The 23,418-nt window shown below is 28.6% G+C and overlaps 1 protein-coding gene across 1 annotated transcript in view; it reads right to left on the bottom strand.

Moving 5' to 3' along the window:
- The window catches only part of LOC129972988 (endoplasmic reticulum-Golgi intermediate compartment protein 3-like), a 29,363-nt gene extending 8,509 nt beyond the window's left edge, over positions 1-20,854 (bottom strand). Inside the window, exons 1-9 of the mRNA XM_056087322.1 lie at positions 20,642-20,854; positions 19,408-19,566; positions 17,142-17,258; positions 14,590-14,618; positions 14,200-14,267; positions 11,440-11,605; positions 10,761-10,818; positions 9,897-9,928; positions 7,509-7,605 (exon numbers count right to left, since the gene is read on the bottom strand). Coding sequence (XP_055943297.1) covers positions 7,509-7,605; positions 9,897-9,928; positions 10,761-10,818; positions 11,440-11,605; positions 14,200-14,267; positions 14,590-14,618; positions 17,142-17,258; positions 19,408-19,566; positions 20,642-20,744 — 829 coding nt within the window. The 5' untranslated portion in view covers positions 20,745-20,854. The remainder of the gene's footprint in view (positions 1-7,508; positions 7,606-9,896; positions 9,929-10,760; positions 10,819-11,439; positions 11,606-14,199; positions 14,268-14,589; positions 14,619-17,141; positions 17,259-19,407; positions 19,567-20,641) is intronic.
- Positions 20,855-23,418: the final 2,564 nt, after the last annotated feature.

The following is a 23,418-nucleotide window of genomic DNA, read 5'->3' as shown; positions in this document are numbered from 1 at the left end:
TTAAATCGGATGTCACCTCCCAAACCGTAGCAAACACTACTCTAAATAGAGCTGTAAAAATGCCTGGTGTCAAAACAGTAAGTCAAGAAACTCAAACCCTTCTACTCTCGAAGGATTCCAATGAAGACACTTTTCACCTATGTTTGAAATTTTCGTCTCTATCATTTTGGGTGAGACAATATCAAAATTATTTAAACATAAGACAAGATTTGAAATTCGAACCCACTCTCAGTTCTATTCCAAAAGCGGAAGAAGAAATAGATGAACCGGTCAAATTTAAACATAAATACAAGGAAATCTTTGCCAAATGGCAGAAAGAGAGAGAAATGAAAGAAAAGGAAAAAAATCTACCTTTCTTTCGGCGAAAATTCAAAACATTTAAAAAGAAATTCCTCAAAAAATGAGAAGCACAACATCGATGAAATGGCGCTAGAACAATGACCGTTATACATTAGGCACAATCAAAGCTCATTACAAACATATCAGTGAAAAAAGAAGAAAAAAAATTCAGAACCTTTTAAATTTTTCAAGAATGTTCTAATTGATTGTCTAAAGAAATATTTTTATTACTTTTCCAGAATCGATTCTGAAAACTTACCACTGATTTTAAAAGATGATGAAATCTACAACAAACTGAGAAAATGAAAGATTTCACGAAGGCAAAAAATGAAATTCAAGAGGAAAAAAAAAGTTCTTCAGTATATTTATTTAAACTTAAAGAAAGAAATAAATACTTGGAGATAAAGCGTGATTCTACAACATGTTTCAAAAAGATAAAGAAACAGTGCAATGAAGAAATGGTAAAATTGAAAATGAATTATAGAACATTAATTAAAAAGAGAAGATCAATCCTAAATGAGCTGCTACAAAGTTTTGTAAAGTAACAATAAATAAATAAAATTTCTTGAAGAAAAAGCACTGAACTGTGAAGATCAGCAATAAATGAATGTGCAAAAAAATTCAGCAATGTCCTGATAATAATTCTAGAAATGGAATATGTGTATTGTTGTGTTGTTAATACATCCTAGTTCATCTGACTTTAGAGCAAAACATAGTCTAAATTCATTTAATAACTTGCATAAAATTTGTTGCCGTTCTTCATTTATGGATGGACCAAATTTAACAGACTTTAAATCGATAGGATTTCACAAAATTTTTGTTAAAAGTACGGTAAGCGTTGAAGTCATTTTTTCTTCAATTATACAGTTACATTTGTTTTCTGGCAACCAATTTCCTTTTTCCTTTTCATCAGCTGTAAATGTAAATTGCTTAGATTCACTACAGGTACTTGTGTTTTGTCATCATATACAGCCAAAGCAACACCATTATACACATTGTCTTGAGTACTGTAGGAACTGTGCGTGGTTCAATCACAAATTCTTTAAGAGTCCTTACCACTACTCTATCAGGCATTTCTTCCATTTGAAAATCACGTAAAAAGCTCAACTCATCAATATGAACTAATTTGGATCTCACTTGATTTCGAAGCATAACTACATTGGGAGAATAAATAACATCATTGCCTATGAGGACGTCAGGATCCTCAAAATTATCATCGTTCACACCATAAAATAGCACTTCATGTAGCTTTGTCTATAATCACATTAACAATAATGATTCCGAGTGATTCTTTCACACCTCCAATACCTCTAATTGGAATAGTAACTTTTCTGTTTATGTTTTTATTTAACCATTGAGCAAAACTATATTTCAATATAGATATATCAACTGCGGTATCCATAAGAGCACTGGTATTTTCTCCTTCAATACTGATATTCTTTGTTGTGTTATTAAGGCGACTGGCAGCCGAAATTGCGTTGACTGACGGCGAAGGTATTTTATGTGGACATTCTTCCGTCCCGTGACTCTCCTTCTTACATGCAATGCAAAATTTTAGTCGCTTGGGCTGTGCACCATCACGAGCAAAATGTCCACTTTCAAAGCAATTATAGCAGATGGTTGGACTGTTTTTAAATCGACTTGGATCGGTTTGTTTACTAATGGCGCAATTTTCTTCTTTTGGAAACTTAATGCTATTGAGTTTACTACTAAAATGATCACTTTTCTCGGAATTATCCTTCAGTTCAATAAATTCATCACCCTTCTCAGAAAGCATGTATGGGGAAACTATTTGTGTACATTGATCTAAATAGTGTTTACGAATTTCTGGAGGTGTGCGGGATTTCATTTGATCTGCGATGATTAAATCCTTCAAACTCGCAAAACAGTTTATTTTAAGTCCTGCGGTCCACCCATTAAAAAATGCTTCCAGCTTATGATAATATTCTTTTCATGTCTTACCACAAGTAATCTCATGTGAATAAAAAAATTGGTTGATGTGAAGATTAGTGTCTCCCCCCCCGAGTTTGTCGCGAATAATGGCAACCTAACGGAATGCTCTTCTAGCAACCCAAATGCTGTTTTGTTTACTACTTTTTACAATGGTTGAATTGTACATCAACTATAATTATTTTATAAAAAATATTAAATAAAAATTTAAAAAAAAAATATCGATTAATTTTATTCTTTATTATAATTAAAAGTTTTTTTTACAACTAATAAGAGACTGCAATTTTATTTTTAATGTGAATGCGAACTGAAAATATTTATTCTTTTGCAATTTTTAATTGTCAGTTTAAAAAATCGTCTGAATTGTTACTTTACGAAATCGTCTGCAGTCTTACTTTAAAAGTCAGCTGCAATGGAATTCTTCGCAGTTCTCGTAATTCTTTTGGTGCTCTAACGGTTGGTTCCCTTGATAATTTGTTATGTCGGCAATTGTGCAAGAATAGATGTCGGGTAAATAGGATGAAAGACAGTATTTCGTACCTGCAGAATGGATGAAGGGTGAGAGGTATATATATATTACGAGTTGATGAAGTTAGGAAAGGATGCTTGTTTGAAATTTTGTATGGAGAATGATTTGATTGCTTTTAAGTGTGTATGTCAGATATGTGGTGAGAATATGGTTTGGTTTGGTTATATTAACGTCCTGTTTGAAGCAACACTAGAGCTATTTTGGGACGGACCTCGTAATTTTGAACCGCGGTCAGATGACGAGGTGAGAATATGAAATTGATTGATTTGTATGAGAGAATCGATGGAAAGATCTGCACGAAAGGGTTATTTGGATTTAAGAATAATGTTATGCATGACGTATATGTGGTTAAATCAAATGAGGCGGGAAAGTATTGTGAATGATTTGAATGTTGCAGCAAGAACGATGATTGATTGGATGAATTTTTGTAGAGGTGTGTGTGAGGATGCTTGTTTGGCCTTTGATGGGAAAATCGGTGCTATTGGAAAGATTGTTGGGATTGATGAAAGTTTGGAAAGAGAAAATACAATAGAGGAAAGCGAGTGGAAGGGCAACGGGTGTTTGGAGGATTAGTCAAATATACGAATTACTTTTTTTTTTTTTTTGAAGTAGTACCTGAAAGAAGTACAGATGTTTTACTTGAAGTTATAAAAAGACATTCTTCCGGGAAGCACCATAATTTCAGACTGTTGGGCATCGTATAACTGTCAGCATTTAATGGTGAACCACAATCTGATGTTTAAAGACCCGGAAACCGGAGCCCAGACAAATTCTATCGAGGGAACCTGGAGTGCCATTACAAGATCTTTACAAGGGACAAACCATGTAGCCGGAGAATTTGATAACAGAAAAAGTACGCCACTTCTTCAGAGAAATATCTCGATCGCACCTTGCCGAGACAACTGATTAAATAAATCAAGTGCATTAATTCTTTAAAATTCCCTCTGAAATCCGTTCCTATAACGTCCTTCATTCTTTTCTATTGATTATGTAATGTTCCTGTTATCCACACAGCCTCATGTTCAATGTGCTAGCGAAACTACAATTTTCCCGCCCCCGCTGCTAGCAAAAAAATAGGTTTTTTTTTTTTTTTTTTTTAAATTCTGCCCGGTGTTTTCTACAGATGCCGAAGGCATCGCATGCTGTAACTTTTGCTCTGCACCCAACAGATGAGCCGGTCTGGAGGGGGAAAATAACCACAATATTTAACAGTAAAAAATCATAATTATATTGCTGAAAGTGGTAACCGTAACTGTTCCGCAAAAGTGTTTGTTTACTTTGTCCGCCATCTTTATTGCGACTTTTCATCCTTGAGCAGCAAGGGGCACATTAAACTTCACTTTTACCACATAATTCTCTAAATTTTTCAGCGCTTAATTTGGGATGCTTAAATAAAAGTGACTTCACATACTCATAATTTTCGGACTGCTCTTCTGGTTCTCTTATAATCATTTCAGTTGGTAGCTGATTAACTAAGTATGCCATCCACAACGTATTTGGCATTTGTACTTGTTTCATGATCCTCTCAAAATGAACTAAATAAAGGCCTATGTCTTCACTACTAGTGCAAAAATTTTTCAATTGTGACTGCCAATCAACTTTTGGCGCCGATGGTAATAATTCTGAGTCAACGAAATCTAAAGTTTTAACAGCAATCTCTAAAGCATGTTTTCTTTCTGCTTCTTCCCGCTTTTCTTGTCGCTCGGCATCTTCAACTAAAATATCAACCATTCCTCTTACCATTTCTTCATAATAGTTTTTATTATTTACTATTAACTTTATCAAATCTGGAATTTTCAAGCCAATAGATGTAACACTTCCGGATAATTCTTCGGCTACGAAACGTAACTGTTCCTTACGAAGTCACGTTAAAAACATTTTGTACTTTAAACAGAATAGAAAATTAAAATGGCCTGTTCATCTCACTTCTGAATTGTAATACATGATTTGCAAACGCAATTCGAATTCTTGTTTTACTCAAACTTAAAATCGCAACAACAACAGTTCCAAACTTAAAAATCAAGAGTTGAGTTGTTCCAGCTATACATAGAGAGTTGAGTTGTTGCAAAGTGTAATGTGAGTATCTTGTGTATAAGCAAGAACTGTTTAACATCATAATTGAATTATCTTTTACAATATGTGCATGCAGCAAAACATTTATTCTACAAACAATATCTTTTAGTTCATTTTGTGCACTATAGTTTCAGAACAAATTGAATTTAATCATTCAAATTTTATGACCACCCATTCATTCAATACAGAAAATTTAGAGCTAAAACAACTAAGTTTAAAAAATCAGCAGAAAAACATAGTTATTACAAGGAGCATCAAATTGCAACAGAATGTGATTCAAAATGTGATAAACCTCCAAAAAAAAGAAAAAGAAAAAAAAAAAGAAAGGGATTAAACAGGAAATTAAAGAAATTAGAGAAAAAAAAATGTTCACTTCAAAATTCCTATAAATATTTTTTTTAAATCCATTAATTAAATTAATATTTGGATATGTATGACAATTGCTAATATCTACTGAGCTCTAACACAATTAACAGTCTATTATTAATGAACCTCACAGGTAGGAGTAAAGTTATAGTAAAATAAATTATGTTTATGCTTGGAAATATATAAATATTCAATTATTACTTTCATTTATTTTTAAATTTGTTTGTTATCATGTGAGATGATGATATTGTTTTTAGTCAGGGAGTTTTGAAGCTCGCATAGGCAATGAATAATTGAAGCTCGAAATCGCGTAGGCAATGAATAAAGCATAAATGGCAATTTTCATCTTCATCTGCTTTTACCAGTATTGCAATATTAATATTGATGCTTCTTTGAAAGCAGGTGCGTTTTTAAAAGGTTGACCTGCTGTTAGAGACATGGGGTTTTCACCATAGCAATTCTATGGGGCTATAGAAGACATCCCCATGGAGTCATCTACTGCGCATATGCAGATGATTTTCTTTATATCTCGTAAACTACATATGTTAGAGACATGGGGCTTTCACTTAGAAGTACCCCCGGGAGTCCTCTAAACCCCCCAAAATTTTTGGATAAATTGAGCATGCGCAGTAGGGATTTTTCTTAATATTGGCTAAATAAATGTTGAATGGATACCATAGAGTTCTATGGGTCTCGGGATGTCGATGACGTTAACTTCCGGTCAGATCGGAAGTTGGTATATCTCAACTTCTATGCAACGTAGAGACGAGTGCGTCTCGTCTAAACATTCGTCTCGATGAATAGAGTCGAATGATATTTTTACCGAAACTCGTGTCTCGATAGGGTCCAAGATCGGGTCTCGAAATATACAAATTCGAGTTACATTGCATTTACTCATACAGTTGGATAGTATACTCGCCGAAATGCACGTAACGATACGAGTTTCACGTTGCTACTCCGAGTGATTCGCGAGATACGGGCTCTCAAAGTTGTAAAAATTTGAATTTTTGAGCGAGGTTTTCGACTTTGTTTTTGAAAAATGTCTCTTTACGACTGGCATCGATACACTCTACTCGATATTCTCTATCGAACGGTGCCACATTTACGTCGCTTACGTTATTAGGAGCCGAGAAACGGAAAAAGAACATGATGTTGTTTAGGTGGGTTGAAGCTCGAAATAGTGTAGGCAATTAATAAATCATAAATGGGGCGTCCTAAGCTTTCTCCCGATGAAGACTTGCAAAGAAAAAAAGAAAGGGAACGAAAAACCAAATAAAGGCCAGAACAAAACCTTCAGAGGTAAAATCTTCCATCAACAAAAAACGAATGATGAAAATTTAAAATTAGAAGCTGATCGAATAAAACATGAACGTAAAATGGCTTTAAAACAGGAAAGAAGAAAACGTAAACGTATGCAGTGCGTTGCAGATTCTCAATCGCAACACTCAGCTTCAAACACAGAACATGTCCTTTTGGATTCTGAATCACAACCATCCACATTCAATGCAAAACGTCTTCGTTTCGATTCTGAATTTCAAAATCGCTATCTAGCTCTAAGCAATTCATAAAAATTGTCTGACATGATAACTTGAAATTTGGGATAGCAGATTTCATTTTTTATTATTATTATTATTATTACTTATTCTATTTGTTTTCTATATGAAATGTATACCAATAAGATTTAATGATTTTATGACTACTAGTTTTGAATAAAGATACTTTGACTATTTGTTATTTATTAAAGAGTCCTTAAAATGCTCTTGCTTTTTTGGATTGAAAAACCATATACTATGAAGTTTACAATAATTATTTTGAACTAATACAATTCTAGCACCATGTACAATTTATTTTAAAGCAAAGATTTCAATAATAAAATTGTTTTAAAATATTTCAAAAGCACCAAGATTACTGTAACTATGATGTAAAATTTCATTCATATTTGTGAATTTTGAGTTCTTTAAATAAATAATCATTCATTCTTTAAAAAAAAACGCCTTTAAAATAAAGGAGGTGACAGTTTTAATTCAAAATTTGGTAAAGGAGTGATATAAGCCAATTGCAATCCATTTTGAAATTAGAGAACATTTTTTGATTTATTAGACAAAGCAAAAAAGAAATTATGGAAATTTGGTTTAGAGTGATATGCAAAGCACCTGGCTGTTACAACAACCAGCGTCAACAGTGCAGTTTACAATACAAAAAGTGCAGTTTATTCCTGTTTGTTATAATTTTGTAATATAAAATAACTTACCTACTTCTGCAACTTGAACTGTACCATCAAGTGGATTGGTCTTTCCAGGTAAACTGCGACCGAATGACAAATGGCGAATTCTGTGCGTTAAGTTAAACTAGCAGGGGGGAAAATAAACAGGAAGTTATTGATAAAAAAATTATTCTTAGATACCTAAAAAAAGACTAATTTTTAAAATAAGAAACTATCAATACAAAAAAAAACTATAATATTTATCAGGGAAATAAAAGAAAATTTTACAAAAAGTATTATTCTAAACAGAAATTGCCCCCCAAAAGAATAAGTGTAACAGAAAAATGATAAAAATAGAGGAAATAACTATTACTTTCTGAGATTTCGAGTAAGTAATCTTATATGAAAAACATATTTATTATATATTTATAATTTTTTTTCAAAAACAATAACTTTGCTCAATTAGATATTAATAATCAATGCAAAGACATTGCAAGCCTTCTAATTAAGAGATTCATGTATTCGTATATCAAAGAAAGATTCATATATACATTTTTACTTAATAGAATTTATTTAAAGATATAAGCATGAGAAATAAAAAACAATTGACCACATCTTTCATAAATAATTTATTATAACTTTATATTCTATTATTTAAATACAATTTGTTGAAAAAGTGAAACAATAATTCTTATACAATATATATGTTTCCTCCCCCTCCCCCAGAAAAAAAAAACACCCAGCACAAAAGCTTGATAATAAAGATGACTCAGTTATTTAATTCTGGATAATATTAAAACATACTTTCAATTTGTAATAACTAAGCATTACAATTATTAAACTATTCTTAATCATTTAATTTTAGATTAATAATGATTATTTCAACTAACAACTATGAAAAATAAAACATATTATTGCCATTTTTAAATATAAATATTTAACTACTAGCCACCTTTGGTAACCAGCTGGTTTTGCCAGGAGTAATTTTCAATTAAATATTAATGTCTCTTAATAGTTTCTTCAGCTAAATATTTTTAAGTTTCAAATTTCGATAGTCACATAACTTATGTTATTATAGAACTTTTACGATATTTTATTCATTGTATTATTTCTCTCTCTTATTTGCTGTCAGCTGAGGTAAGATTTAAATTTGAATTTGAGATGCAAGAAATAAAACTTTAAAAAATAAAAAATGATTTTTTTTTTTTTTTACTGAAACCAAACATATTTTTTAAAAATATGACTGCAGTAAATCGAATCCTTCAGCATTGTTATCTTTAATGAACCACAGAATATTTAAAAAATAATAATTTATGCAATATTTCAAAGAATAATTCGATAACAATTTCTCTAGTTCATCACAAAATTCAGTTTCACCTTCAAAAGATAAAGTAGATATCCTATGTGTTAAACTATGTATGTTTTAAATAAAACTGAATTATTAAATTAATAATATAACTAGTTTAAAATATCACAGAAATTTTTTTTCTCTTTTAATTTGTAATAATAGTTAATTTTTTTCTCTAATTTGAGCTTTTGACAATGTGATGGCAACAAGTTGATGAAAGCCAATTTTTCCCCATGCATGCATAATATGCTATTTCAGGCCAAATTTTATTTTTATTTTGTGCCAAATAAATTGTTGAAAAATACAGATAAAATATTTTTTTAAATATTCATTAAAAATAGGAATTTAACTTAAAAGTTAAAACATTGGTATTATTAAAAAGATAATTAATAAGACTTTAACTTGATGTAAACACATATCTTCAGAAGTTATCGCGAAAAAACGTCAAAATTTCATTTCATTTTTAATTAATTAAAATTCTAACTAAAAAATTTTTAAAAAATCGCTCCGAGGTGAACATTCTCAACTACCAAGATAAACATGTGCCAAATTTGGTAGATGTAGGTCAAACAATTTCACCTATAGAGTGCCAACACGTACATTATATTTACATATAAATTACACAGTTTTAAGTATAGTTTAAATGTAATTAAAGGTAAAGAATTAGAAACAAATAATACATTTTTGCGACATGAAAATTATATTTGTATAAACAAAAAAAGTAATAGCATGTATATTTTCATCTGTCTCTGTATGGAAACAAAAGTTCCACATATGAGCATTCAGTTTTAAGAATAAAAATTTAAACTTGAGTCTTTGAAACATTTCAATTCAATAAAAAATTTTAGTCTGCTTATGTATTATGAAATATTACATCCATATTAAATGTGTCTTTATCTAATGTGACATCTAATGTGTCTTTAAAATATTACAGATTTAATATGCAATATTAGTCTGTGTATATATTTATATACATGAAATATGCACAATACTATAATGTATTACTCAATTAAAACACTATTGCTTCAACAAATATAATTTCATTTACGTATATAAACTTACATTTTAATTTATGTATATAAACTTACCTGACTAGCTGCAAATGGTTGGAGATCATGTACTGAAATGAGTAAAATATAAATTAGAAAAGAGAGAGAGAGTAAAAAAAGAGTAAAACTTCTGAATCAGTAACAATAAACTGTTTCAATACTTATTGAAATTCAAAATACATATTACTCACAAAATTGGCATGGGTTAAATAAAAAAATCAATAAAAATACAGCTTTACATATTTATATGGAAATGATTTATATCGATAGATATTTTATTTCAAAGTATTAGATAGAAACAATGAATTTTTTTTTTTTTTTAAATGCAGAAAATAACATTGTTCAGAGAAAAGGTATAACAAACATTACATGGGTTATCAAATCCTTCTCTACAGATTTTTAAAGCCATTGTTTGACAAATTAATTAAATTAAGGTACAAAATAATCTCTTCAGTTTGTATTAAAAAAATTAAGTACTTAAATTGCTAAATAAATAATCATTTATTTAGTTCACATTTAAAAAAAATTAACTCCTTATTTTATTAAAAGATAATTTTCTTAGATTACTTTCCTGATCATCAGGGCTCATGCTTCTGTTTAGAGCTGGGAACAGTTGAGTATGATTTTTATTTAGATTGTTGATAAAAATATTATGAAAATCACCTTATTTTAATATTTTTCACCAAAATTTAGCTGTCTAATTATTTAAAACCATATTTCGTTTTATTTATCAGTAATTTAGACTTCATAATATCACCCCCCCCCCCTGATTTTGGCGAGTCATTTTAAAAAATTTATTGTTCTTATTTACCCCTACTTTACACACACAAACACACACACATTATTTTTCTTAATTCAGTTTTATACAATTGTAAAATCTACAACAAAATTCTGTAAACTTACCATGCACATGGTGCTGTGTAAATGTTTTTCCTGGCGCAATATGAAAATTTCCAGCAACCTGAAATGCATAAGTAAATTTTAATAACGATTAACAAATGATAGAAAATACCAAGGATTTAAATGGAAGAAAATATGTATATAAGGAGTTTATGAATTCTGTGCATTTAAATTAAAGTAATCAACATTTTAAAATTGTAGCTTAGGAAAAGTATGAATTTATGAGTATAAAAATTAAACAATAACAACAAAAATTATCAAATGAAATAACCGGACATTTAAAATAAGTTGTAAACATTGATTTTAAAGAATATAAAATGTCATTACCATTATTACATTAAAAATGTTTATATCAGTATTTTTTTAGAAATATATATAAAAAAATCCCAAAAAATATTACATATGATTAAAACAATTTCATCAAAAACTAGTTCAACTAAAATAATTTTAAAACATACATCTATGAAAAAATAATATGTACAACTTTTTAAATCATCAAAATAACATTCCTTAATATATAAGAATATTTATAAATATTATAAGGTAGTTCTTTAAAAAAAATATCGCATAAAATGATTAATGCAGTTAGGATTTCCATATGTCTAAATTGATAGTAAATAGTCAAGTAATACAAAATCAAATTAGACAATTAAGAGAAAAATAAAAATTGAAATATATTTACCCTGTTTACATCGAGATATCCAAATATTTGGCATCCTTCTTTGTCTACTGATTCTAATTTCTTTGACCAACCTTCCCTAACACACTGTACAAAAGTATTGCTGTCTGGGACAGCCCAACCTCTCATTCGATATGCATTCTGAACATCCTCACAAGTATTGCAACAACTGGAAAACAATATCAGAAAATTAATAAAGCAATCTTCTAGTATTTTTACATGAACAAATCATCATATTTGGTTAGATAGCCCTGGGTAGGCCAGTGCCTTCCTCTGAATTCTGTTCCACCACATTCTGTTTTTGACACTTGTGCACCAGTTTCTTTCCTGGATACCAAGGAAGTCATCATCCATTCTAAATATATGAGCTGCCTAGTTCACCAAATTTATTTTTATGAACTTTATAATATATGGCTCCCAATAGATTTAATATAACTCAAAACTATATCTTCTCCAAACATTGTTGATTTTTATCTCACCAAGAATGGCTTGCAGAATTTTTCTTTTGAAAATGGCTATTTTATTTTCTCCAGCTTTGGTCAGGGTCCAGGTCTCTGAGCCATAGGTAAGTATTGGTCTAATTAAGATTTTATGTAGTAAAAGTTTTGTATTTCCTGATAGTAGTGAGGATTTTAAAAAAATCTTTTTAGTCTGTAAAAGGATTTATTTGATTCATTTGATGACATTTAATCTCCTTCACTATGATATTGACATTAGTAACTATAGAACCAAGATAACTAAAATTTTGGACAACCTGGAATTTGTGAGAATCAATTTCTAGATGGACTCATGGGAGGTTCCATTACTTAGTACAGGCATATATTTGGTCTTTTTGCTGTTTATGATAAGTCCCATGCTATTAGCAGCATGCTATAAAGAAAGAAAAGCATCTACATGAACAAATAAAAAATATAAATTTATGAAAGGTTTTTCCTGTTCATTAAATAATATGCAAATCAATATATTCTTTATTATTCAGATTCAGATGCTTCAAAAAGCTGTAGTAAAAAAAAAAAAAATGTTCAAGGCCTTTTTTGAACAATAATTTAGTTATCTCCTACAGTTGATTGGCTTCTACAAAGAAATCATGAAATGGTAATGCTACTGTGACAGATAATGGAACCAAAAAGACGTTGAAGTATTTTGCATTAGAATTATAAGCCATTAAAAAAAAAATTATTTTCTTACCAACAACACTATAGTTATTACTGCATGTATAAATAACAGACAAAGGTAAGAAATTGCTTAGCACAAATTAACATCTTAAACCCCATTATATTATACATGATAAAGCAACTGATGTAAAATCATTGAGGAACAATGAATTGTAAGCACATTAAAGAATCAAGTATTTAAAGTAGATTCTTTGCATAAATATTAAGAATGCTTTTATGAGACAATAACATTAAAAACCATAGTTAATGAAAAAAGTGAAAGAGGTGGGAATTGAAATTAACACACGGTATAGAATATTTGTGCTAAATGAATACAAATGAAAAATTAAATGTTGGGATGGAAACATGAAAGAAAAGATGTTTATAAAGTTGTCCTTTCTTTAGTTTAGCTCTCAATAGTTCATATAGCAAAGTAGGCAATAAATGTGTTTGATTATAATAACTATATTTGCTGCTTAACATAATATTAATATTATTTCAAACATTCATGTCAGAAAAAAATATATATATAACGTACAGAGTTATTTTTCATTTATAAAAGTTATGATTTGGATTTTAATTCAAGATGAAATGTGCTCAGTTAAAAAAAAAATCCTATAAAATGTTATTGAGCATATTTTATGATACTATAATTAATATTATTATTTTTATGTTCCTCAACAACCAACCTAAGAAGCAACTTGGTTTGTAACAAACGATTTTCATCTTAACATTAAAGCCATATACTGATAAAGTAAACAAATAGGTAGCCTTGGAGACAGTTTTCTGGAACAACAGAAATGTGACCATGGGCACTTTATAAAAAAAAAAAAAGGAGAGATACGTAGAGCCAGCCTAAAAGAGCATATAAAGATACAATCGAGATGTAAAGCTTCAGAGTGATAGATAGACTAGCGGATAGGGTTGAGAACTTAGCAAAAATATTTCTTTTGAAAAGACTCTTTAATTCACTCTTAACTATGGACATGAAAAAGGTTGGGAATAAAAAAAAGTTCCAGTTCTGTCAAATAGCACTGACGAGTAAAATAAATATGATTAACTGAACAATAAAATGAAAATTTATATTAAAAATGCTTGAAATATTACATAAAAGAAAATTAATTGATTTCAAGAATGATTAAAATAAGAATCTGAAAATATTGAAATTTATGCTTTCATGGAAATGTGTCATGCCTAAATTGTGAAGACTAACAACTCAAGCTAGCAAAATCATTGATGACATTCTATTTCTGCATTTCCTAAAATTAAAAAAGTAAGAAGTAAAACATTTCCAGTGACCCTTAGTATTTTGGAATAGTAAAAACATAGTCCATATACTGAATTTTTAATTAATATCCAATTACTAAAATTTAGAAGATGAAAGCTAATATATACTAATAAGTAATAACACAAAGAAATAAATTTAAAAGTCTCTTTCTTCATGCAATTTACAATATAAAATTAGAATTTCTGTGGTCAATTTTAGACATATTAAATCAAAATAGAATAGTGGACTGTTTCAAGTCAATTAACAAATATAGAAACAACTTAAGTGATTGATTGATTTAATTCTGGTAATGGTTGTCAACATGAATATAAACAAGCTTACTTTCTTGGTGGCACTTCTGCTCCATAACAACTTTCACATCGATTTGGATCTAAAGTAGGTGGGATTGTCTGTAGGAACACAACAACTTCTTTAATAAATAGAAAAACATGTGCAAAATATGAAAGTAAAATAAAAATTTATATGGATTTATGAATTTTTAAATTAACATTCATAATATTAAGTTATAGTTGCCATTAACTGTCAGCAAATATCTAGCAAAAATGAATAAGAAACACAATCTTTAAAAAATAAATTCAATGATTGATGATAGTCAGAAACCACATGCACATTCTAAATCCCTTGACAAAATACACATTTTTCAGTATATTTAAAAAACATTTTCCTTTATCATTGTCAAAAAAAATTTACACAGTTTAAAAATATACTTACAACATTCATAACTTCAGATGACCCAACTTCTGTAATAAATAGAAGAGTATTTTATTAAATTAAACTTTATCAAACAATAAAATATTGCAAAAACAATAAAAAAATAATTTAATGTAGTTGTATAAAAAGGAGATGCATTTAATCAAATTTTAAAGTTATAAATGAGATATATTATGACAAATATCATATTTTGAATTTTGTTTACATGGCGGGTCAACTGCTGAAACATCAACTCTCTTTCACAGAAGCAAAATTTATAAAAAATTAATTATACTAATGATAACTACTTTTATAATAAATATATTGTAATAAGATTTCAAAAGGCAAGTAATATCTAGCATCTAAATACATTAAAAAAAATTCTTCATATATGAAAATATATATTAGAAATAAAATACATGGTTCCTTAGGAAATAAACACAGATATAATTTAACAGAAAACTTTTTTTGACTTTATGTTTAGATAAAGCATCAAATATTGTCTTCTACTGCATACGTAGTAAAATAAAAACAACCTTGTTCTGATATTTATACAAAATATTGTCACTTAACAAGCAATACTACCTCTCTCAATTTTTCAGTTTAGTGGGAAAAAATAATTCACATCACAACTGAAAAGTCTGATCCCCCACATTATTAAGAAATGTGATAGTACATGTTCATTCATGCCAGAAATATTCATCACTGGTTTAAAAAAGAAAATTAATTTCACCCTGCAGTATCTGCAAAATTGATATAGGTGTTGCTGTTTGCTAAATGATAGTATGTTATAGAGCAGAGTATTTTATAATTTTCTTCAAACAGTACCCTTTTAAGTAAAAATTTATAAAACTTCATTTTTAATAGTATAATTTTATGGCACACCCTAAAACTAAAAAATAGACAAAAAGGAACTTAATTTAATATGACTAGAAAACCATATTCAATTAAATATTTCAAGTAAAAGTGGTTTTCTTCACAATTTTTTTCTAAAATAATGGGGAAATCTTAAAAAAGAAAGAAAAAAATACATTTGTAGCAGTTGCATTAATTACTCTTATCTTCTCTTTTGGATGATACATGTTGATGCCCGATTAGGTACTCATTCCATAATGCATTGCGAGTGTAATAAAAATGAGATCATATGCTGCTCTGTTCAGCTACGTGCATGAATGTCTTGTCTTTGTTTAGTGTGAGAGTGATTATTAAAAGAAATATTCCTGAAAACATATGTCTTGTTTTTTCCTGCATGGATACATTCCACCACACATTGAAATATTTTTGGACACCCAGAGAATTATTCTCCATATCCCTATTAAAAGTTGTGACTCAGTTTTATATATCCCATAAGGTGAATTTTTTATGAATGCATGATTATGAAGTGATTATACATTCCATTAGATTTGAAATCAAGAAAGCTTTAATATCTAAACTATTTTAATTGGATGGTTCATAAAGCTGATCATAAAAATATTATAGTAATCAAATAATCATTCCATAATTAGTGATAATTCAGTTCTACATTAAATAAACCATGAATTACAATTTCACTGATATATGTTATGTTTTGTAACATCTTGCAGATACAGAAAAAAAAAAAATCCTTCAAAATTAAAACTCTGTTTAAACTTTATATATAATATAATAATAAAACTTTGTTCACAGGTGTTTGAAATTAAATTATGTTTCACTATAATAATTACTTTTACAACCAGAATCATACTCAGAATTTTCTAAATGGGCACAATGGTAGAGCAATTTTCCCTATTGAGTTACTAACAGCTATACTAATTTTTTTAATTAGAAAAAAGTCATTTTAGTAACACAGATACATTTGAAATAAAGAATTTAATTATAAATAAAAAAATAGATGAATATATATTTTTTAAATACAAGATAATTTTTACTATATATGCTGAAGTATAAAATGTTTTCTAATTACATTTGATATTAAAAAGCATTATTAATTATAATATATTAAGTAAAATAAAGAGAAATAATACTCACAAAACTGTTAATAATTCAGAAAAAAATAGACAAAAATGAGCATGATTATTAAGGAAAAAATATATAAAAAACATAGAATTCAAAATATTTCAATGCCATTTCATTGCTTTATTAATAATATGACATAGTTTATAACAATATACACATTTTGAAATGGCTTTCCTCAGACACTGTAAAAACAAATAAAATACCAAATGTTCTATTTTTTTTTTCTAAAATTAATTATTGCACTAAATGAGCAGGCAGCAACAGACTAGAATTGGTGAAACTAAACACATTTTCAATAATCAGCTCCTATTCTTAGAGTTTCAACAGAAGTTATAAGTATGCAGATTTCCAATTAACTGGTTTTAAACACACACACATGCATACAAAAAGAGAAAGAAGAAGAAAGTAAACATAAGAAACATCAGAAATTTTTCATTAAAAATATGTGCCACAATCATGATAAAAGAAAAAAAAATTTGATCCATGGAATGAGCCTACATATATAACTAATTAAGCAGTATCAAAAATTAGCAAATATAAAACATTTTACAATTTGATTTTATTAAATAAATACTTGCTTTCTTTTTCAGGTTTCTCTAAAGGTTTCCCATTTTCATCTAATCTTCGTTTATAAATATTATGTTCTAAATTGATTTGTTGCTCACCTGAGACATCCATTGCATCAATAGAAAGAACTAAAATAGAACCAAAATGGCATATTAGAAATTTAATTTATAAATTATAAAAACATTTATTCAATAAACATTTTATACCATCATATTTGTTAATTAATTTTAAATTATGATTAGAGGAAGCATCAAGATAACTTCTTAAAATATGCATCACAGAAGAGAAAGATTCGAATCCCTTACTCATGTTATAACAAAATAAGATTTACAGTCTCTTCTAAACATCTGTGGGATTACCAGCATTTAGATTTCTTCATGAGCAGTAAATATAATCACCATGCGTGTAATGATCTAGAAGCAGATGTGTGTAAAACTATATGTAAATTAAAGATTCCTACAAATCCATGCAATGATTTTTATAACAAGGCTACTTAAAAGCAGAGTAAGGATCTGATTCTTTTCCTATCTGTTCCACTCATAAAAAAAAGTTTAAAAGGTAACAAACATACACTTTTGCTAGATAAGAATTGGATAAACTTTGATAGAAGATTTATTTTCATTACATCACTTCAATTTCAAGTACAAAATTCAATAATATTCATATGAAGAAAAATTGCAAGGTCACAAAACTCTAGCTTAATAGTATTCAAATTTCACAATTATTCATAATTAATTAGATAGGCTTAATGTTCCATTTCAAAGCTGTATAAACTATTTTTGGATAAATATTATAATTTTGAAACAAAGTCAAATGAAAATGAGGATACCAGAATTGGTATTTTACTCTCCAAACATCCATATCAGCATATGGAATATTAAACCTTCAGATATTGAGAGTATCAGACTTATACATTTGGTTCTTTATCGCTATCAAATTTTGAACCAGGTTTTAAATTTAAAATTGTGCCACCAGAGATCAAAATTACTCAACTATGAATCAATAACAGCAAAAAGCAGTGATGAATCAATGATATGTAGTATTGCTTTAGAGATTTTATTATTATAGTTCAAAAGCTTCAGCAGTTTCATTTAGAAATCTACTAGAATTAACATTCAACTTTTAGTTAACAATGCATAGAGATTCAGCTAGTAATCTTCAGATATGAGTTAATATCAATAACTATTGGACATTGCAATTAAACCTTTAGATAAGGATATTGCAAGAAAGAAATTACTACTGGTTTTCAAACAGTAATAATTTTGTGGAAATATTTCATAATTTAAATACTGCAATATCCAAACTGTTAGCTTGTGTTTTTTCCCCCTGTAACCACAAACTAAAATCTGTCTTTTTATTTTTATTTTTTAATACATTTAAAAAGAAAATGACTTAGAAAACAAGCTATTTATAATTGGCAAACTACGAATACTCTGATAAAGGAAAATAGTTATGTGGAAAAGGCCAAAACAAAAGCCCAATTTTACTTTATTAAATTTATACCAATTATAAAACTTTACAAAAAACAAAATGAAATAAATTAATAATATACATAAAACATTATGCATGTTCAAAACCAAGTTATGTTAAATTTAAGTTTATAGATAAAACTAATTGAACTATTTAAGAAATTAATTTATTTCGAAATTTTTCACGGAGAAAATGAACTGGATCTATATTTGCTTAATAAGTTTCAGTGGCAATATGCAGCTATGTTAATAAATAGCAAGATTTTACTAAATGTGACTAAATTATGTAATTTGTTTCTCAACCTCAGTTTGATTTTTCGATAAAAAAATCATCCTTCAGTTTTTAAGAAATAAATTATATCAAGTTAAAGATAGAGAATTGTTTAGTTCAACCAAAATAAAAAATTACAATACAAATAATTATTCATCTATTATAATTTACATTTCACTACATTCAGATCTTAACAGATATAAGTAGGTTAAAAATCTAAAGAATATTTATTTATAAATCTTTAAAAAAATCAAATTCCAGAAACAGTAATAAATTAATTATTGAAAAAAAAAAAGAAATATTCATTAATTTTCAGTTAATATAATAAAATAGTGTAAAAAGGTACATATACAGTAATATTATGCAAAGTTGGGAGGAAGGTATGTATATTTTACATATTTATAAGTTTGCTGCAATCCGTGAATTTGGTTTCATTTTATACTATAATTAAGTTGATGGAAAAGTAGCAAGATATATTCTAATCCTTAGATTCAGATAATTTAACTAAAATTTCTAGTTAAAAAATTGTAAACTTACAATCACACATTACTTTGGGGAATGTGACATCAATGTTGATTCTGAGTTTTTCACCACGTGAGACATCAACAAAAAGTTCTTCGGTAATTTCAGGTGTTAAATAATAATTTAGCTCTGATATGAAGAGCAAAGTAATTATCACAGTACTGACAACAGTCACTGAAAAGAATAAACTGTTAATAATTTGACGAGCAATTGTCATAAACATTTAAATTAATTTTATTCACAATTAATTAAATATTAAATAAAAAAGGCAAATATACATTATAGAATTTGTATCAAACAATTTATGAAATTAAATATCTTCATTACATATCTTATTCACTTTATGCATTTTTTAGGAAATTGTTTTTTTATTAACTTTTTAAAAAACTAAACTTTAAATGTGTTTTCTCTATTATTTATTCAAAGTGAATATATCCAACTTTATATTTCTAATAGACAATGTTTGATAATGCTTTAGATAACATTTTAATATTTTTTAAACAATTGAATAGATATAATTATAGCAAGAAATATATGAATAGTCTTTCTCACACATTTCTTACAGTTAAAATACTCAAAGATAATATAAAAAGTCCGTTCTAACTGTTCAAATTACAATATCATATTAAATATTTATAAATATTTTATATGTGACATTCATATTCCATTAGGAAAAATATTAAACTGCTTTATATCCGGGATTAAAAAGAAGGAAGTCTGAATGATAAAAAGAACTTTAAAATAACTATTAAGGTATATTTTGTAGTCTTTATTTAAAAATCGAAAATGGCGAAGTATCTCTCACCAAAAAATATTCAAATCAGTTAAAAATTATTATATTACATTTTTTTAATTTAGGGAATATGATATATAAAAATTGTTACTATTCTTGAAATGTTTTCACTCGCAAGTCACATTAATAAACTATTCTAATTTACAAACAAAAAATAGTTTTTAAAGAAATAAAAATTTTATTTTTCATGCACAGGAAGTTTAACTAGCATTTATATTCAATGAATTATGTAAAATATAATTAATGCACACAATATCTGTAAAAGATTATAAAGCGAAAATAAGAAACATGCATCTCTTTTTCAATTTATATTATTCTTTAATTATATTTTCATATAAATTTCAGACTTAGGGAAAAATATATGATTTTAATACGATACGCAATGGTTAAAAAATATTAATTTTTTAAAACTGCTGAAACACGCAGAAATAATCCACATCAGTTAATGATACAAACCCGCAGCTCCAGCAAAAGTTTTAACTCTAAAATCTTCAAGAGTTTTAGGATAAGCATCAAATTTTCGAATTTGCTCAGAAATTTTATTCCCTTCTAATACCATGGTTTATTTATATGGAATTCATTTGATAAGTCAACACTTTTTAAATATTATTACGTGGGTACTAAATGCTGCTTCACAATTTCCGATTCAAAAATGAAACTGTAAACAAAGTGTTGAATTCATTTCACATCGAACAGAGGAAACCCAACTATCAAAGGATTCGTATAAAAAAGCCCGAAACTCTTCCTTATTCTCTTTCTCTCAAAAATTATTAAATGATTTTCCCAACCTTCTCACCCAAATTAGGAAACTCAAAAATGCAAAAAATCCAATGGACAAAGTTTTAATTTTATCAGATTTATTTACCAGTCTTGTTAATCCATCTGAAAATTAACATTCAAGTGCAACAGTCTGCGTATTGTTTTCTGGAATGCAAATGGCATTTCCAACAAAATTAATGATTTTAGATCATTTGTAAATAAGTATAACCCTGATGTAATTTTAATACAGGAAACTCACCTTAGACCGCAAAGAAAGATTTTTCTGGCAAATTATCACTCTTTTTATAGCTACAGGTTAGAAAATTCTGGCGGTGGTACAGCAATTATGATTAAAAACGGCATTCCCCATCATGTAATCACACCACCCACGTTATATTATGTTGAGGCTACGGTGGTTGCCTTTGACATTAAAAATGACCCAATTACCCTTACATCTTTATATATCCCCCCTGGTTCTGATAATTCTCTCTTCACTTTTGATATAGAAAACCTGCTTCAAATCAGTTCAAATCAAATTATTTGTGGCGATTTCAACGCCCATCATATCAGTTGGGGTTGTCAAAGTAATAATGCTCGCGGTAATACGTTATATTCATTTGCACTCCATGCAGGATTAGAAATTTTAGCTCCTAGCTCCCCTACTAGATTTGGTGTTTATTCGGCCAGTACAATAGATATTGCTCTTGTTAAAGATTTTCTCTTCCCTTATGAAATTACTTCTATACCTGAACTTAGTTCAGATCATAATCCTGTTCTCCTTAACTTTTTTCTTAAATATTCACTCCCTGACAACAATAGAAAAATTTCCACAAACTGGATCAATTTTAAACAAATTTTATCTAATACTTGCATTGATCAAAATTTTGACCCTCAAACCCCTGAGCAACTGGATGAACTTGTTGAATTCTTCGAAAAAACCATTATTGATGCTAAATTTGCTGCTTCAAAACCATTGAAATTCAACCAAAACTACATTGATCCAAAAATCAGGTTTCTTCGTAAAGAAAGAAATTTTGCCAGAAAGATCTTTCAAAATACTCGCAATCCAGTCTTCAAGAAAATTATGAATAAACTTAATAAAACCATACAAACATTAAATGAAAAAACTGAACAAAATGAATTCATCAATAAACTGGTTAATGCAAATACTGAAGATGGCTCCTTTTGGAATTTTGTTTCATCATTTAAAAAGAAAACACAAAAAATTTCCGCCCTTAAAGGCCCGGCTAGTATTGTCAATACTGACATCGATAAAGCAAACTGCTTGGCAAATAGCCTTGAGACTCAATTTCAATTAAATAAACTTAATCATGTTGAAACAGAGCTGCTTGTAAATAATACAGTCAAAGACTTTCAGAACTCACTACCCAAATACTTCCATGATGTTACACCACCATCTACAACCGAAATTACTGACTGCATCAAAAATCTCAAAATTAATAAAGCCCCTGGCTTAGATGGTATCAATAACAAAGTCCTACGTAATCTCCCCCCAAACCTAATTACATTGCTTCAAATTATCATATTTAAAATTATGGCCATTGGTCACTTTCCTACAAAATGGAAAACAGCTGTTGTAGCACCTATTCTTAAACCGGGCAAAGATCCCACTGAACCGTCCAGTTATAGACCCATTTCACTACTTCCCTCCATTAGCAAAATTGCTGAACATATAATATTAAATAGGTTAAACAAATTCCTTGATGAAAATAACATCCTTAGCCCTGAACAATTTGGTTTCAGAAATAACCTTTCAACTACTCATCAACTTGTTAGGGTAGTCGAATATGTTGAAGAGGGGTTCGCAAATAATCAAAAATCGGCTGCTGTTTTCCTTGACATTCAGAAAGCATTTGACAGAGTTTGGCAAGATGGCCTTATTTACAAGCTCATTACCTACAAGTTACCACATTATATTATAAAAATTGTCATTTCATATTTGCACAACAGATTCTTTTGTGTTCGCGTTAATAATATTCTCTCAGACATTAAACCCATAAAAGCAGGTGTTGCCCAAGGCTCCAAAATTGGTCCTATTCTTTTTTCACTTTACATTAACGACATACCAAGACAATTTAATACCATGCTCTGCATGTATGCCGACGACACTGCAATACTAGCCAGGAATAAAAATCCAAACTTCATCTCAATAGCACTCACTAGGCATCTCAAAACACTTGAAGACTGGTTAAATAAATGGAAAATATAAATTAATCCTAGCAAAACTGAAGCTATCATGTTCACAAAAAATCATGTATTTAAAGAATTCCGCCCAATTAAAATTAAAAACCAAAATATCCCGTGGTCTAAGGAATGCAAATATTTAGGTGTCATTCTTGACAATAAACTAACATGGAAACCCCATTTTATTTATGTTAAAAAGAAGTTTCGAGACCTAACTCGTAAATTCTTTCCCTTAATTTCTCGAAACTCCAAAATGAGCAGGGCCAACA

This window comes from Argiope bruennichi, chromosome 6 (genome assembly GCF_947563725.1).
Source record: "Argiope bruennichi chromosome 6, qqArgBrue1.1, whole genome shotgun sequence".
NCBI classification, from domain to species: domain Eukaryota; kingdom Metazoa; phylum Arthropoda; class Arachnida; order Araneae; family Araneidae; genus Argiope; species Argiope bruennichi.
The sequence above is the reverse complement of the archived record's forward strand: the minus strand, read 5'-3'. Positions and strand labels throughout refer to the sequence as shown.